Raw genomic sequence first — 18,482 nt, 5'->3', positions numbered from 1 at the left:
GGAAAATAGAATTAAAAATATACATATCCTAGTACTAATAAAACAGTTCTTTCCCGAACAAGCTCCCGCCTCTCAATTTCTGCTCAAAAAATTCCTGAACTAAAATGTTGACCAAAGTTCAATGGGCTCACTGTGCTCACCTGTCAAACATCGTTTTGCCGTGAATAACATAGTGCAGGTGTTGTGCAACTTTAGAGGAAAACACAATCAATCGGTGTAAAAACAGGTGAATTTTCCTTTTCATTTTACTCAATCGCTTTATATTACGTTCCTTGTAGTAGAGCAAAGTTGGAATCGAATGTGATATAAATCGTCGCTTCCGTTTTCTCCGTGAAGTATTCATCACCCGGCGTTAATGTAGCTTTTTACCCACTCGTTTACGGCAAGTTGCGATGTGGTTTCACGAAAATATATCTCACCTTCAACAGCTGTAAATAATGATCACTTACACAACACGGAACAGTGGTGTTCCCGTTACGGGCTATCCCTTCTAATGCTCGGTCTTTTCATGGCCGATTTACAACAGCTCCGTTGATTAAACATTGAGTCGCATCCAACTACAAAAAAAAAAACTTTACGCAGCGCCTACTCACCTACCCACCATTAGGGATGGAAGCATATAAATGTTCGCTATATGAATATCCTTCGTTTCCTTCGCTACAGAACCGAACCTGCAGGTGTGTTGTTTGGCACCGCAGATAAGGACCCAACGCGTTGCCTCTTCCAGCACGTGCTCATCTCATCCTCGTCACCGTTTCTCCGGTTCCGGTTTGTTGCTTTTGCTTGCGGGTGTGTGTGTGCGCGCGCGATTACTCGATGCATTCGTTCGTGCGTTCGTCGTGTGCCGTCGTCAAAAATTCCTTTGTGCTGAACCAGTGCGGACGTCCCGTGTTGCTGAACGCTGCTGCTACATTCCACACGTCGAAGATGGTGCAAATTAAGGTAAGCAAAACCCGGTGCAAGAACGGGGTACGGTTCTGTGTGGTCTTCGGTCATGGTGTGTTTATAGGCGAACATAAATTACATAACGCTTTTAGACGCGACGATCGACTCCTGATTGGCATTTCCTCCGCAGTGACGACGGCACGAGCGTCATAGAATGTTTGAGATCGCGAGTTAAACCCGCGTCAAACCACTGTCATGTGCAGTTCTCGGTGGGAAGGATTTCAAGCGATTGAATAAATCCACACAGAAACCGGTAAAGCAATAGTCGGCATGGCAATCGAATTAAATGCGTGAGTTGATAAAGAATTGTGAGGTTAAGCTGACCGTGAACTTGACATCGAGCGTTAATGAATTTTTTCGCTTGTGAACGCAAAATTCAAATCTGTGCTGCCGTTCCGGATTTGGGGAAAAGATTGCGGTGTTTGATAGATAAAATGAAATTTAAAAGGCAACACACCACAGTTTAACGCCACATTTACAGTTTATCACGACTGTATATAAACTGTTCCCATGATTGAAATAAGCCATCCAAATTTAGCTGTAACACCGTTCACGAAATCGCTCCATGAGTGCATTTCCATTTATGCATGCTCTGGTGCATATGAACTTATTTACCGTTTGCATTGCCATTAGGTGGATGCAAATATGCCTTCTCGCAGCAGAGACCGAGGTTTTTGTTTTATGTACTCTTCATTTTCCAACTGAGTGTATGGCTCATGGTGTGGATGCGAAAGACGAACAGAAGGTGTCCTACTAACCAGGATGGTCCCGTATAATTCGCACGTACGCCTGCGATCGATACTAACGAGCAGGCACCGCGTGAGTATCGTTTTTTGTCGTTATTTATGATGACTCGCGCTGTGTTTTGCTGTGTGGCAACATGTTGTGAACACGCTTTGGGCCATGTTGCCGTCGTCCGTTGCCGCACACACGTTGAACACACGTATAAAAGCGGAACAGGCCACTCTAGGACCATCCTTCGTCAAATTCAAGCTGTTTTTTCGTGCAATTTGTACGTGTTTGAAATTGGGCTTTGTCTTGTTATTGCTGTGCATATGGTTCAAGCGTGAAGTACCATTGGGAACCACTTGTAAGCAACAAACCGCAGCATATAATACACTCGCGGCTCAATTTTCTACTACATTGAGCCTAGTTCTGATGATGGGAAATTTCCAAACGAGAGCCTTGCGTGCAATGGGTGGGTGGACGCCTGATGGGATAAAGTTATGCTACGTATCCTTTGAGGTTGAATATTGTATGCTTTGGTTTTTGTTTTCACTCCCACGCCTTGCACCGTGTCCCTGGTTCAATTTGTACAAAATCTCCCAAAACCGAAAGTTTGTACGGAATGGATGAATATTATCTTAAGCCAACACAATACCCATCCCACCACCAACCTCCCCTCACAACAGATCTGTTCGAGTTTTCGGTTATTTAACCTTCATTCCGGTTGTTGAATCGGTAAATAGAATCTACGTTGTGTTCTTTTTATGTCTCCCTGATGGGCCACCGCTCCAATGTTCTGAACCCTGCCGCCCCGTAGCACGAGAGTTCTTGTTGAACTTCAAACTTTGGGACGCTGTTTGTTGATTCAGGGCCTAGTGTGTAGCCAACGGTTGTGGGAAGGATTTTGGTTAGCAAGGGTTGATCCCAATGCTAACTTGTCTAGGCATAACTTTACCGTTCACCGAACAACCACAGTGGAATGTATATTTCAACGAATGGCTTTTAATTGAGTTCTGGATCAACGCAGTAGCCGATGCACGCAAACGCAAAGTGCTTAGGGTATGGATGAATTACTTTGCAGAAATATACTTTCGTGTTAGGGGCATTTTCGAACAGGAATATTTAAAGTTGAGACTGCTTTTAACTGAGAATACACACTTCTTGCGCTGGGAAGAAAAAGGTGTTGCGTAAAATGTATACCAGAAGAAAACACCTTCACATAATCACATTCTTCAACAAAAGTGGTGACTTGCAGAATGAAGGAAGAAGGTAAAGTATCTTCTCGTCGGTTATTGAATAGCTTTACCGAAAGTTTCGCTTCAACCATCGTTGAAGTGGTTTTTGAAAAAAGTAGGCCGGACAAAAAAGGACGCTCGAGAAGAGCAGCAGAAAAGCATTATTGTGCGGTGTCGAAGTGAAAAACGTTATATGAGACATTAAATTGATCATGAAGTTTAATGTCCGGTCCGAAAGGTAAAACTTAAATCGTTAAATTAATTATTCAACGTGCTTTTAAATGTAACCTTCGTTTCCAATGCGCTGGGTTATATGGTTAATGGTGTTACCATAGCAACGAATCAACGAACGAAAGCAATGGGGTTTGATTAGATTAGTAATTTCGTACGGACTCGTGGGGAATTGATAGCGATTCGATTGGAACCTTTTTTTTTGGGGGGCGAGAGGAGACATTACCCGTCCTTGAATATGCAATAGGCAGAGGCAATATGGAGGTATAATCGATGTAACAAGCCGAACACACAAAATAATTCATAAAAAATCTTATGATGCGTAAGGAGGAAGGGAATCCTGCTGTAGTGATGTTAAATTGGGTGAACCCGAAGATCTGGTCCGCATGAAATATGTATTACCCTCATTTGCGTTCTTCGGGCTTGTTTGGTGACCTGAACTAAGGATACGAGAGATTATCCCGGGTTGGTGAGTACATGGTGAGCACGACAAGCTTATTATTGTGTGCAGTGCGAAGGACAGCAATCTATATTTCATAGGCACGATTTCCCCAGCAGGTTCCTTTTTGTGGTGAAATGATATAATGGCACTGGGGGGGTAAATGGTCCATAATAAATCGATATGCGGACCTCTCCCTTCGGTCATGGTTGGTTTGTTGTATTTGCGATGATTTTAGTATGTGTGTTGCCGACGGCTTTTAACTTACGCTTGTGTTCTCTTTCTCCTTTCATGCACCATCAACTTGTGCAAACGATGACGATGACGATGATGGGCGCACCGCCAGGAAGGGGACAAGATACCTTCAATCGACCTGTTTGAGGATTCGCCCGCCAACAAGGTAAACATTGCGGACCTTTGCTCAGGCAAGAAGGTGATCCTGTTTGCCGTCCCTGGAGCCTTCACGCCCGGCTGCTCCAAGACCCACCTGCCCGGATATGTCGACAAAGCGGGAGATCTAAAATCATCCGGTGCCACCGAGATCGTGTGCGTATCCGTGAATGACCCGTTCGTGATGTCGGCCTGGGGCAAACAGCACAACGCCAGCGGCAAGGTACGCATGCTGGCCGATCCGGCTGCGGCATTCACGAAGGCGCTCGAGCTCGGTGCCGATCTGCCACCGTTGGGTGGGCTGCGGTCGAAACGCTACTCGATGGTGCTGGAGGATGGCGTGGTGAAGTCGCTCAACGTCGAGCCGGACGGTACCGGGCTATCCTGTTCGCTGGCTGACAAGATCAAGCTGTAAACCCGGTCGAATCGTATCGTCATAAACCGCCAGCACGCCTTCACCGGCTCTTCGCACTGTTTTACTCACAACCTATAGCAATAATGTGTATGGTTCAATGATTCAATGGTTGTACCTTTTACTCTCAATCTCTCGATAATAATTATCAATTAGGACACAGTACACACCTACTCACACATACTGATAAATAGTCCAGAATCGACACTATTAACAGAATCTATCCTTCCTCCTTTCCGTATTTGGCCAGGATGGACGGACACGCGCGGGATAGAAATACGGGATGAATGGATTATAATCGAAATTCTACAACATTTGATACAATTATCGCTGTACCGTCGAATGCCTCTCGATTTTCGAATTATTTCTTCGTTCCTTTCATAACGATGGTAAAAATCATATTTTTATCCATCTGTCCTTTTTGGAGCGATTGTATGGAGCGGTGATCAAATGGACGGGAAGAGAAGAAATATACCAAAAACCTGCACCCGGAGAACAATAATTAGTTGGATATCATGATAGGAATAGGGATTAGTGCCACATACAACACCCATCATTCGCGACACAGCTTTGCCGCTTAAATATCTCTCTCTCTCTACATCGATGTTCCTTACGTGCACATCCAAACGAGAGCCAGATATATGCTTTATGATGTCAATTCCAACACAAATCAATCAGCGACCGTATAAAACCGTATGATAGGCCAATTTTGGGATGGGTCCTACCGCATAATGATGGCGAAGAACGTGAACGTGTAGTGTGTTGGGCGAGATTCGTTGAATTTAAAAATTGATGGAATAAAATTCAAACTGCATGCAATTTTTTAGGAATACGATTTGCTATGCGATATAGGTACAACTATTAACAAACAAAAATGGGATTTTTAATTTTGGACAAATTATCCGAAATGCGCGTTTGGAAATAAGAACTTCCAAGCGACCGTTTGCAGATGGTAACTCGGAGCTGAAAAGCAGCATTATGTTTCAAATTTGTTTAAAAAATTATACTAAATAATGGGATAAGTGGAAGCCATCAACTAAGGTAAAAACAGCACCTAAAATAAAGCGCTACAGCCAAAATGACCGGTCCGGCGGGGCTAGTGTTAAGCATTCGTAAATAACCTGTTGTAAATGGGTTTGTTTATGTGTGCAGCATAAACGCTCATATGCTTCCGGTGCGCGCTACACCAACGGCACGAAACGTCATTGGAAGCGTCGGCATCATAACAAAAATTACAGCGCCAAAATGTCGTCCGCTTCCGAAAAACGAGGTAAAATTCTACTTTTTTACTAAATGCTCAAAACATACGCAGGGTTATTAATTGTTTTACTTCTCTAGAGATCGACGTTATCATTGAGATGATGGAAATATACATCAACTCAATCTTGTACAAGCGCAAGCTCTATCCGGAGGCAATATTTCGCATCCGCAAGGCGTACAACATACCCGTGTACGTATCCATCTACACTGCGCTGAACGATTACATCGCACAAGCATTGAAAGCCGCCCGGGAGTTGATAAGAAATGGCAAGATGCGTCGCCTGGAGGTGATTATTTTTAAGGAGCAAGAAAATCCCATGGAAAGCTACGTGTTTGATCTGAATTACGGTGGGACAGTGTCGGAGACGGATGCAAACCTGAGCGTGTTCGAGGAGGAGCTTCGTAAATCGCTGCTAGCGCTAGATGCGCGCATGAAGGATTTGAAAAGTGTGTCGAACCAGGCGGACCTGAAGTTTAAAATAATGCTACACACAACGAAATTGGCGTACGTAAAGATAGGAAATAATCCGCGGCTGCAGAGTTTTCCATTCGTGCAGGAGACAGCAGCTCAGGAAGCGGACGAAAAGAGCAAAATTGAGCTGCTGCCCGTTTTACAAACATCCCGCGTTGGCATTAACGTGTTCGTTGAGGAGTACGGTGCAGTATGATTATGTTAAATGTTTCAATAAATGTTTGATGTTTGTTTTTGATAAACAGTGTTGAATGTTTACTCCTGCGAATGGATATGGCGAACGAATGCAGCCAGGGGTGGAAGACTGATACAACCCACAAACACTTGGGGCGAGAACGTTAATTACTAATTGCTAACGCAATTGACCTGCTAACAAATTTTCCGTTTTGTTCAATAATGTTCTGCATATTTTTAAAATTCAACAGAGCAACATAAAAATGTCATCCCAGCATGTAAACCTTGTGCTGAATTGACTTTTACTTGACAGTTGTTTCGTTGAAAATCCGGGACGTGATTAAGGTGTATTCACAATATTCAACAGGCCTCGATTGGAGTTTGTTTTCTGAAAAAATACATAAATTTTAGTTAAATCGGGTTGGAATAATTTAATAAAAAGCTTCCCTTGCTAGGAGAATCATTCAATATCGTTAAAATCCCGCCCTGGGTTGAGGAAATTCGGAGACATTTTCGTGTCTTGTCTGCTGTCAAATTGAAACACAACATGGCGCCTGACGAAGCAACCTGAACGAGTCATCACTGCCGTTGTGTTTCACATCAACTTCATCTCGCGCAGACACAAAACGCATACGTGAAGCGGGATTTGCTACAACAAAATCGGAGTGCGAGCATCTGGAATTTAGTAAAAAAAAAGCTACTGTTGTCAATAGTGCAGCAGCAAAGTGCATAAATGCAGTGAATTAGTGCAGTTTGCAAGTGCTTGTGGGTGTGCCGCATGAAAATTGTAAGGATAACATCCAGTTTTACTGTGTAGTTCACGCGAAGAGTTGGTTAATTTAGCGTAACAAAAAGTGCGTCCTGGTTGGACATTCTATACGCGTGTGTTTTCTATATTTCATGCCTTGTAGCGTAATTTTTCACCATTCGTCTGCATGCTGGTTCATTGTATTCCAATCAGCACATAAACGCATTCGAATGGCAGTAGTCGAATGTAATGTTGGATAGAAGAAGCAGTTCGAAAGTTGTGCTGCCAGCTCCGTCGCGAGATACATCCAGCAAAACGTTCTTCTGATCAAAATGGTTCAATAGATTCGTTCTGCATATCTGCAACGCAAGTGTACGCGGTGCGTCTATATTCATGTTCCCAGCTGCCATCGAGCTCGTCCGATTCGTTTTCTGGTTCCCCAAGGTCATGCTGTTCGGTACGGCTTGCTGCAGCTTTTTAGTGGTCTGCCCCATTGCCATCCGGAACAATCAATTCGCCCGTCGGCCAAAAGTCGGCCATTTTCCCTGGACGGTTTCTCTCTCACCGGTCGTGTGCTTTTGCGTGCGTTGTGCTTGTGTGCGTGCCTGAGGTGTTGCTCGGTTTTGTGCTCCCAACGCATCCGTCTTTTATTTTTCGGGGAAAAGTTTGTTAACGCAATTTTGGGTGCTTTCAAACCAGCTGCTGACAAACGTCCATAGTCGGTCGATTAGCCGGTGCGATGCGATGCACAACAATCGACTCCATCATTGACGCGTAGGAAGCATGTTGTGTTGCGGGTTGCGTGCCTTGTTGCCGTGATGTTGTCAGCGGAAAAACGCGTATATGATTGCGTACGCGAGTGTGTTTGTGTGTGTGCGTATGTGGGTAAAAACAAACGGCAACGTAGCGTGCGGTTTGCTGCGTTATCGGTGTTTCCGTTCTGATGCTTTCTTTTCCCTGCAGCCAGCGCCGTTGCAAATGCAACGCATGCTGCTTTATGACAACAAACACTAGGGCAAACTTTCTGTGCGTGAGGTCTTCCAGTCCAGTGGCGTGTGTTTGTGTGCGCGCGTGTAAAGCAATGGCTGCTAAGGATCAACGCCGCGTTGGAAAGTGACGAGAGGCAGATCTGTTACATAGCGGGTGCGACGGATTTAGTTTTTCCCATTATGCGCTTGACGTGAAATCCCAGTGGAAAGTGTATATTCCGTGTACCACTCTGTGTTTGTAAGTCAATTTACCGGCTTGGCGTCGGTGTTCGTGTGTGTGTGAATGTGTATGTGCGTTTGTATGTCACGCATTTATAAAAGTTCCCCAGCGTATACGTTTTTTCCCCGTTTTTACTTGTTGTTAATTTCTCTGAGAATAAATGTGTCGTAGGTTAAGTGGCAAGTGAAAGTATGGTTTGTGTGTTACATCTGGTTTCTTTTCCTCTCTCTCTTCTACTTTCTTCGTTTTATCGCTGGTAAAAGGGTGAAAGGGCTCAAGGGCTTTGAGTATTACAACAACAGAAAAGGCTCATTTGTGTTAACCCGTGTGGTGGCCAAGGTCGGCCGAATTTGCATTTAATTTTAAAGCGAGCCAGAAGTGAATGTAAAAGTGGTGAAATTCCGATAACACATCGTTGCAGTAGACACAGTTGAATGTCTCATGGCAACATCGCTAGGCGGCAACATGGAATCGGACGACCTTTCCGATACAATGAACGATTTTCTTCCGCTGTTGCCGGAAAACATCAAGCAGGAGCTGTTTGATGCCACCGAGAAGGGCAATCTGTGTGACAGCGTTGAGAATAAGGTAAGGTGTAGTAAATTTCCGCACACAACTTGGTTTAATTTTATTATATTTAGTTGATATTCTAACTTAAATCAGGCGTAAGATGTTTTATTGGTACCTAATGTCGGTAGTGTTGATACATTTGTCAATTAAATTAATTAATGAATAGTCCCAATGCCTGTTTCCTGTGGCGCTTAGTAGGCCCTGGTTTTGCGAAAAATTAATTATTATTACGTTTATCAGTTCACCACAGGTGGCTTTCTTGCCAGCTTGATTTTAACCGACTCCAGTGTAAATTCATCGTTAATTCACGTTTAATCAGGTCCGGGTAATAATTATGGGATATTTATTCATATGAGAAGTATGATGTTTTATCATACTTTTACTTGTTTGACAATACGAGATGTAAACCAGCACAGTAGGCGTTGCAACGTCTCACCGAGGAGGAGATTTGATTTGTTTACAATATCAAGTTGCTTTCCAGAAAAGTCACGTGCAGGAAATGTCCCTCTGGTTACGTAGAACTAAATAATATTAATATTGAAGCCTTTAGACAATTCACCATGGCCTTCCCGTCGTCATATCATGCATATTCGCGCATCAATGTGTTGTAGTACAGTTGAGGAAAAAAAACGTGGAATACGACACATTTTGAACAATGTAATTATTTTTAATGAGACATTTTATTGCACCCAATTTAGCAACATTTTGTCAAATTGAGATGTGGCGCAGTAGAAGCACGAATGAACAACAATGTTGTGGATGTGGATGGATGGCAATGCAAAAATTGCAGATAATTTAAACAGTCTCTTGTGTGTTTCTTTTCCCGCCTTGACACGGGGGCTTGGCCAATGGGAGATTTTGGAAAATCTGGCCCAGTTTCATGACAGCAGCGAAGCATGAGAGCGAATGGCGCGCGGTAAAATAATTTCATTACAGCATTTTCAGAAACTCATTTATTCGTCTACTCTAGGAACCAACTTTTACGCATTAATTTAATTACTCTTCATCGTTTCATGCTACAACCCGGGACGGCGTGGCCACCATGTTTGATGGTAGCATAATATGTTTCAAAATCGTCCTTCAACTTACTAAAAGAAAAATATTCCACCATTTTTCATCACTAATTTTATTTAATTTGATAGTTTGAATTGTTGTACTTACGATTACTTTATACGCAATCAATGTAGTTCGCCGTTCATTCCTCAGTGGAGGCGCCTAGTCTTGGATTAGAAATGGAAGAGGTGGCTCAAAATCTTGAAACCTGGGATTGGCCACTAACACAGCGAAGAAGTATTTATTAGTGATTATTAAACTAAGTATAAGTTATGAAGTAAACATACAGGGAACCTTTAAGTACGTTAAAAATATGTTCAATTTTTATAATAATTCCCTCAACTTTGTAGCTTGGTTCACATCCAATTCAGTGAACATTGGAATAACTAAAACAAATGAAACTAGTTGTACGCTGAGAAGGGATTTTAGCACAAATTGAGAAAAAGCTCTCGTGAATATCTTTTCTACGATTTTACGCTTTTTTCTGTCTTGTTTATCTTTGCTCACACCGTGTGATAATGGCTCTCCCTTTCCAACTAAACACGCGCTTCTATGTTTGGTGTTGTTATCCTGGGGGAAAGAAAGAAATGGGGCAAAGAAAGAAATGGGGCAAACATCCCCTAGAGCAGGCAAACATCAGGAGGCTTGTTGGTGTAAACCACCACACCACTACCACAAACACGCGTGGCGTGTGAATTTGCGGACAAGAAAATATTGTATACCCAGGGAAGGGAGGCCCGGGTGGGGAGGAGGGAGATACATAGTCAAAGCATACGAGTTTGGACTGCACACACTGTTACACACGGTGACATTGTCATCGTCAGCTGATCGGCCACAACAACCTTGAAACCCACCGGCGAGACTCATTACAGTTTCCGGCAAGATGAAAAAACAGATGTTGTATGTGTGTTGCATTGGCCTGATTTCATTTTTCCGCGAATTGTAATATTGCTGTGGAATTTAAGCTTTAAGTGAAGCTAAAAGCAAGAGTCAGTTCCTACGAAGTGTTTGGTTTGTTTTAACCATTGTTTAGTGAGCGAAATAATGGCGTTGATGTGCCCAGAATGGTCGGGATATTAGATTGGCTCGACCGTGAGAGGTTTGGAGGACTCCTGCAGCTGGCTGGCCAAGACCGCGAAACGGTTGTAGCGCAAAAGATAAACAAACAAATAAATAAACAATTGATGATGATCATGAATGGTGTGAAAATGCAGAAAGCCGGCAAAGTATTTTTGACAAATTTCTGGTCGATCGATCTTTCAATGATCAACAGTCATACAATTTGGATGGAACATAAATTATAAACATATAAAATTAAAGTAATACAGATATACTTTAATTGTACTTTTGAGTTTGACTCTTCTCGTTGTGAAAATATAGGCAAATCGGATCATTTTTCTCCAACGATCATGTAATATTTTATTTTGCTTTTACATTTACTAAACTTTTGTTTTATGCATCATGTTGTACTATTTAATTAGCATTAGCGTGGAATAGACGCTTTCAAATTCTTTTTTTCCCCTCGCGTGATTGACAAATGGGTAAACAATTAACACCAAAACGTCGTCATGTTTATCCGATACATTATGTTGTTTGTCAGCGTCAATCAAGTAGTTTTACTTGCGGGGGGGTTGTTGTGAACATTGAACCGGATTTCTGGAAGTTTATATGTATTTAGCGCATGATTGCTGTTGAAAGTGTGCGCATCTTTAATTGTTTCCCAAACACAATCCAAGATTATAGACTCCATAGGTTTGCAAACTTCGTTACAATATCGATCAACGAAAGGACGATCGATCGGTTTTGCTTTTTCATAGAAAACAATCGCCAGCTAGTTGGTTTGCTAGTCGTGAATAAAACATTCAACAGCACGTGCATATTCTGCTTCCTTTCATTGCATATTGATGCGAACTTTGTAGCGATAGCGTTTTGGCTATTTAATGAAGCGTGAACTGCTGTTTGCTTGGTCCGAAAAATGGCACCGAATCGCAATCCGGGGATTTCAGCTGGGAATAAAATTTCATTCAAATAGCCGCGCCATTAAATTTGACAACGTGGAATCAGCAAATAATTACGACGAAACGGCTGACTCCTCGCAAAATGTTCCAGTGAATGAGCGCCTGCTGCAACAGCGCGTAATGGTTTCTCCCGGGGGGTGATCTGCACTGAATGGTGCCGTTTGGTTGTAATTTGTGTCCATTCTCGAGACTGACAATTTGAGCGAACATTATCGCACAAAGCTTAACGAGCTTTTGCGTGGGGATATGTGCCGATTGCAAAAAAAAAAAAACAAGTGAGAGCCCCAGCATCGAAGGTGAAAGATATATCCGCAAACGGCCAATTTGTATGCAGCGTCACGAAAGCAACCGTTCCACCATGTTGTAGCTGTAGCTCGGTGTCATGAACAGCACGTTAAATATAATATGACGTTATTTGTTTAACGATAATATCATCAATTGTCCTTTTTTCTGTCCTCCACACGTTGCATTTAGTTGCCGCGTTCCATCACAGAAACTTTGTGGTGTCTTTTTCTGTGATGGAACAGAATAGACATGGGGCTATCTTTTATCATTTCATATCATTCGGTTGGCGATAGAAGAAAGGATGGATTTTGGAAGAGGATCATGTGCGGGAAATGATCCTCGCATTATCCTTCGCGATGTGTGTGTGTATGTGTGTGTGTGTGTGTGTGTGTGTCATAGTTATCGTAGGTCAGCTTTATTATTATACTTCGTTAGCCAAGCTTCGAGTCCTCAAAAACCCCATATCTTTAAATCGTTTGCCATTGTAAGATAAGATGGTTTATCAATGATTCAATATAAGATTATTTATTTTGATAAACCATTAAACAAACACATCTATTATTATTATCGTCTAAGCTCTATTCTTCTTAAGTTCTATCTGTTTATATTCGTTATTTCATCTGGAAAAGACTGATTGTGTTTTTTTTCTAAGGTTTAATCAATACCACTGATGCTGTGAACATTGTTGCCATTGCTTAATTTGTTATATTAATATAAACATTTTATTCAATCGTAAAGCTGTATCGCTAGACAAATGTTAGTTGGAGGCGACGCATAACGTTTCCATGGTAACATTATTTCCCACATCCATGGATCAGTTTTTTTTGTGTGGAGCATTTTTGATTTCCCAGCTCTTCTTTAAACTGCTTTCTTTCGCTAGGCCTTCTAAGATCCCCTCGCCAATAATTTATTTTTCCATGTGTACTACGATTTTACCAAATAGAAGTTACACCTATCGAAGTTCACAGATGCGCAATTTGAGAATTTGAGAAGGGAAGACCAGAAATGACAGAAATAAAATAAATATATACTAATTTGGTATACTAGGGATATACTATTTAGTATACGTGGTATACTATATTAATATACGGAGATATACTTTATTGGAAAAAATATAAAAAATAAAATAAAAAAAATAAAATAAAATAAAGTAAACAAAATAAAATTAACAACGTCCACCAATTGGGAAGAAACCCTCTTTTTAAACATCTTTGAGTTTACGTACACAACGGAATTCTGTTGCATAGCCCTGTAACCGGGCTGATTAGCTAGTAAATACAAAGTGAATTGCTTCCAAACAAGACAACATGCTGTGGGTATTAAAATTGGTATTTTGATATAAATTAACCTGCGTATACAAACCGAAAGGATGGTCCGTTTTATCGGTATGGTAATTATCATGTACAATAAACGCGAAATTCACCATAAATCCATTTACGGCAGAGCTTCGTGGGGCGAATGTTCTCTTTAGCGTGCAATTTGGTTCTGTTGTGGTCCATACTTCTTTTGCACGGTTCATTTCATTTGACGTATGTGGGAACGATAATATTTGAAATTAAAATTTACCGCCTGCAGATGTAATAACGTTAGCGCGACAACAACAGGCGCAAACCGTAGTTGCCCGGAGTTTACTGGGTGGGGAAAGGAAGGATAGTTTTGGCTGTTGCTGTTCCTGTTTTTTTGCAACACCGGCACTATTGGTTTTGGGAAAGGGAATCACACGCATGCATATGCGTATGAGATATTGGGACCCTATTCTCTGGCACCTTTGCGGTTGGAGCGCAATGTTTTCCGCATACATAAATTATCTGAATGTGGAGTTGTGTGAATAAAAGCAACACATATTTAACCTTTTTTTTATGAAGCTCTCTTCCTCTCATATGTTGGATGTTGGAAATACAATAGTTTTCATTCAAAGCAGAGGTGAAGAATTCGATCCATGTATGAAAACGGGAAAGTTTTAGGACAAATAAGATTTTAATCAAGTAGCCATAGAGCAAAGGAAGAGAAGGAAAAGAAATCATTTAGTAACCACATCTAGAGAGGATCACATCTATAACAGATCGAAGTTCAAGTTATTAGTTGTAAATATCAATCAACGGAAGGAGTTTGGATTTGTTACAAGAAATAAGAACACAACGTAGGATAACACACGCCAACTTTTGGTATCAGGAATATTGAAGCTAAGCGCTTTCGCGGCAAAAGCGTTATGTTTTATTCTTTTAGTGGTTAGAGTTGCTAAAAAAAGAGAATAAGTTGCCATACATAGCATACAAGGTTGTTAAAATTTGGGTCCTGTATCTGTGGTGCCATGAAGAACTTGGGACCGGTTTCGGACAAGAATGCCGTAGAATGTATTCTAAAGCCGAATTGAAAACGCAAGCTGTAATGATGTCTGATTAATTTATTCTGATGTGTTAATACATATTTTGGATGTTTAATTGGAAGGCATTGCAGAAGTGAAAGGCACATTAAAGTAAGACAATGCGGCACATGAATGTTAATATAAATTAATGTATAATAAACAATAACATTTGGTACACCTTTCTGCTACGTTACTGCCCAACTCCAAAGCGCTCTCTTAGGATCACAAAATGTATGTTTATCTCGATTGTTTACCTTTCATTTAATAACCAGTTCCACCGCACACTAGCTGTGGTGGTGGTGTGTGTCACAACTGCAACTGTGCCACGCTTTTGTGTGCCATGGTAATCCTTTTCTCGACGTTATTACATTCCCCATTTTCTGCTCCCCTGTGCTGTGGACTGTGGCAACAGCTGCTCGTTTTCCCGCAAGCCTTAATGGATGGGACATCGGCATTACGCTAACACTGCAACAACCCACAGAAAAAAACAGCACTACAACAACAGCAGCTTATGATTATGATTGTCTTTTGCACGGTGCGGTGCCGGTATGCGGTATCTGTAAGCAGAAAAATGCAACAACAACCCAATGTACAAGAGCAAATCGAACAGCCGTGTGTGTGTGGGGCAGAACGAGTCTTGGAAACCGATTATTAATGGACCATTGATAGCGGCAGGGATGTGTGTTGGTGTATCGCACGCTACGGAAGGTGCTTGTGCATTTATGTTGCCATTTGGATGTCATTTTTATACTACATTACTCACCCCCAGAAAGGAGAATGGGGTAATGGTGTGCTGAATGATGCGATATTAGTCCTATTTTTAGTTAGTTTCTTTTGAGCGATGCCTTCCAAAAACGGCGTTCTGACCCGTAGTTGCATCGTTTGTTGTAAAATGTCTTTTTCACTTAACTCTTAACTCTAGCTGAAAACTGTAAACAAAATGCTGTTATACCCCTTTTTACTATCGTAAGCGGCGGTACAGCTTTCCGATTGAGTTTAATTTGTTTTCAAAAAATTCTCAACCATCCACTTCAAAGCTTCTGGTAGATTAATGGATGGCATGGCCAGGCAAATCAATCACTGTCAGACAGAATAAGAGCTATGCCATAATACCCTACTTTATCCCAGCAAGGACAGCCATGGGGCCACGGGGCTTGGTTGGGTTTGCGAGGGATAGTGGGCGCTCGATGCAAAATTACGCTCCATCATTCTATCAATCATTCGGTGTATGCTGCAAGCACAAAATAATGCTGTGATAGATGCGTCGCAGCAGATGTCAGTTTTAGATATTTTAACTGACACAATATTAAACATAAATATACGACACTTACAAAAACGGTGCAGCAAAAGCTTTCGAACTTGTAAACAAAAAATAGATAAAAGAGAGAAGAAGTGATTGTGCTGGAAAAAATGCCAGACTATTTAAAAAGACATTGCCAGAATTGAAATATTTAGATGTCCTAATAGAATTGACAACGTGTTACCATCAATTTAGTTCAGGCAGTGCAATCTGACCAAAATTATTTTATTATTTTTAAGCTCTTGCAAGAGATAAACCAAGCGAAAGACACAACCACATGCCAATTTGCAATGGCAAAAGCTTTTCCGTTCGTTATTGTGATGCAAGTAAAGTTTAAATCGGACTCGTGAAGTGGGACGCCTTTAATGCTAGTGCAGCTTCCTTACAGCTTCCCAACGATAATAGGGATTTGATAGCGATAAGGCCGGAAACCATAAAGAAAACTTCGCGCTGAATTCACAGTGAAACACAAAGTTCATCTGTTGATAAGAAAATGTTATCATTATCTTCTCCAGGAACCACTGAAAGGCTATTATTTTTCCACTTTCCCTTTCCCTTTTGTGTTATGAGTCCCCTGTTGTGAGTTTTGTTCAAAAGGCGTTCTGACGTTTTCATAAAGTCATATTTATTTCGACATGTTTTCTTATTTTTTAGAATGTTTTATTCGCGAAAAAAAATATGAAGGATTAAAATTTTAAAACACCGAAAGTGTTTATGTTATAAACAATATTAGTCTTTTATTTAAATAAAATCACTTTATTATTGGTAGAATAAGCAAATAAGGAAGGAAATAAATCCTTAGAAATGGAATGAAAGTTATGAATATTTAGCAATGAAGCTGCAAGTCCATGACATGAACTGTTCAGATCACTTAAGTTAAAAAATCGACGTAGAAGACTTCACCCGGATCTTCAAATTCGCGTGGTACTTCTTATGCTTTCGACCAATGTGCTTTAGCTTCGTTGAGGGCTTGCGTTTTAAGTTTATCGACTTGTACCTGCCGAACTTGAATTTTCAAGTGTAACTGAAGTTCAAGTGTTTCCATTGAAGTTGAAGCAAACACACTTTATGGTGGGCGCTCCAAATACCCACGACCGGATGCCGATGGGTTTTGCTTTTTTTTTTGTCGGTCCAGTTTAAACTTTATTATAAGCACTCGATCTAGGGAAACTTTTCTGTCTTCACTCAAAGAATTATTAAATTGATTCAGAAGAAAAGTAAAACTAATTTTTCTCTTTTAAAATATCCACCATCCTTGATTGGGTGCTGCGTGAAAAATATATATTTAAACCCTCAACTCATTTACTTTACACGGTTATATTATAAATATACTCCCAAAACAAGCCTCTGGTTGTTGTATTTTTTGTAGCCAGTCAGAACGGTCAACCTGTTTAACAATTTTTAAGTTTGTGCTCCGGAAGCGAGTGGTATGTTTTATGAGGGTTGTATAAAATATTGCACCTAACAGTAGTGTGGAGTGAATGAAACATAAAATCACAATAATACGTTCGTTACAATAATGTTAATGGTTTCCGGGTCCCCGAACGTCGTCGCAGTTTCTCGCCACTGATGCGGTTCTCCGGTTTGACTATCCATTTGACCATCCAAACACCTATCAGAGCAGCAGCAGTATGGTGGTGGGGTCGGTAGATGCCCCCCAAAAACAGCCAAGTCAACACGGAACTGGTTAATTAATTTTATGTTTTTACTACCCATCGTTGCTTCCGCTATGCTCTTGTGGATATATTTTCATTATATCCACCAAGCAAATGTTAATTATATAATACTAATGTTTATATTATGTGGAAAATAATCAATTCTATATATTTTCTCTCTTTCAGGTAAGATCCTTTAAGACCAAAGCTGCGGAATGTACACCGGAGATCGTGGATTGAATCTCACTGGGAGCCCCCCCGATCCCCTGGTAGGATTAAACCAACAGTGAAACCTTTTTTCGATAAATTTTCAAAAGCAATATTTATTCAAAAAACAATAAATTGCGTAAAATGAAATATAACAGCTGCATCAGCTGATGTTCCGTCTCGCGTCTAGGGAGAGAGGTAGAAAAACTCTCACATTTCGTTTTAATTACATTTTGACGATGATATTTGGTCAGATGCTAAAAATACACTCAACAGGTCAAAGTCATCAAAAAGCGCAAAAGGAAAAGGGAGAAGAAAAAAACACTTCAAGGGAGTAGTGTAGCGTAGATTGCGTTTTTGACGAGTTGTTGCTTCTATTTTTTTATTACTATTTTCGTTCATATTGCTTTGGAAAGAGGAATAACCATGCCTAATGGGATTTTTTTTCGTCGCTGCTTGTAATATTTCTGTTTTCTTTTTAGCTCGTTTGTCGTTTGTGTTGTGATTGTGAACAAATGCGTTTATTAACTTAGAAATGAAATGGTTATAAATGTCATGTGCGGTTCGCTCTTTGCTTGTCCTTTTTTAATTACAACACAATGGCCAGGCTGTATTGCTTCTTTGCTTGTTTAACTATTAGATTAATATAAAAGAAACACATAGACGCATCAGACCACGGTTTACTGATTCGGGTCCTGCCTGTTTTGTAGGGCTTTTTATATCAATAAAGTCGTTCTGATGCATTGGAATCTGGCATTAAGAGGCAAGTGAAGCCAGTTAAACAGTCA

General features: G+C 40.9%; 3 protein-coding genes across 3 annotated transcripts in view; all 3 read left to right on the top strand.

Moving 5' to 3' along the window:
- Positions 1–152: 152 nt before the first annotated feature.
- LOC128308609 (peroxiredoxin-5, mitochondrial) lies at positions 153–5,244 on the top strand. The gene is made up of 3 exons (XM_053045509.1): positions 153–226; positions 664–942; positions 3,923–5,244. Exons 2-3 carry the CDS (start codon positions 817–819, stop codon positions 4,379–4,381), a joined length of 585 nt encoding a protein of 194 aa, XP_052901469.1. The 5' UTR covers positions 153–226; positions 664–816; the 3' UTR covers positions 4,382–5,244.
- Positions 5,245–5,547: 303 nt separating this feature from the next.
- Positions 5,548–6,346, top strand: LOC128298082 (DNA polymerase zeta subunit 2). The gene is made up of 2 exons (XM_053033814.1): positions 5,548–5,648; positions 5,717–6,346. The coding sequence occupies exons 1-2, from the start codon at positions 5,624–5,626 to the stop codon at positions 6,304–6,306; spliced, it is 615 nt and encodes a 204-aa protein (XP_052889774.1). The 5' UTR covers positions 5,548–5,623; the 3' UTR covers positions 6,307–6,346.
- A 625-nt stretch (positions 6,347–6,971) lies between these two features.
- LOC128299727 (transcription intermediary factor 1-alpha) overlaps positions 6,972–18,482 on the top strand; it is a 36,630-nt gene continuing 25,119 nt past the window's right edge. Inside the window, exons 1-2 of the mRNA XM_053035773.1 lie at positions 6,972–7,071; positions 8,505–8,829. Of these exons, the coding sequence (XP_052891733.1) occupies positions 8,683–8,829 (147 nt within the window). The 5' untranslated portion in view covers positions 6,972–7,071; positions 8,505–8,682. The remainder of the gene's footprint in view (positions 7,072–8,504; positions 8,830–18,482) is intronic.

The sequence above is a fragment of the Anopheles moucheti genome, chromosome 2 (assembly GCF_943734755.1).
Source record: "Anopheles moucheti chromosome 2, idAnoMoucSN_F20_07, whole genome shotgun sequence".
Lineage (NCBI taxonomy): Eukaryota > Metazoa > Arthropoda > Insecta > Diptera > Culicidae > Anopheles > Anopheles moucheti.
This window is presented reverse-complemented; position numbering and strand designations above follow the sequence as displayed.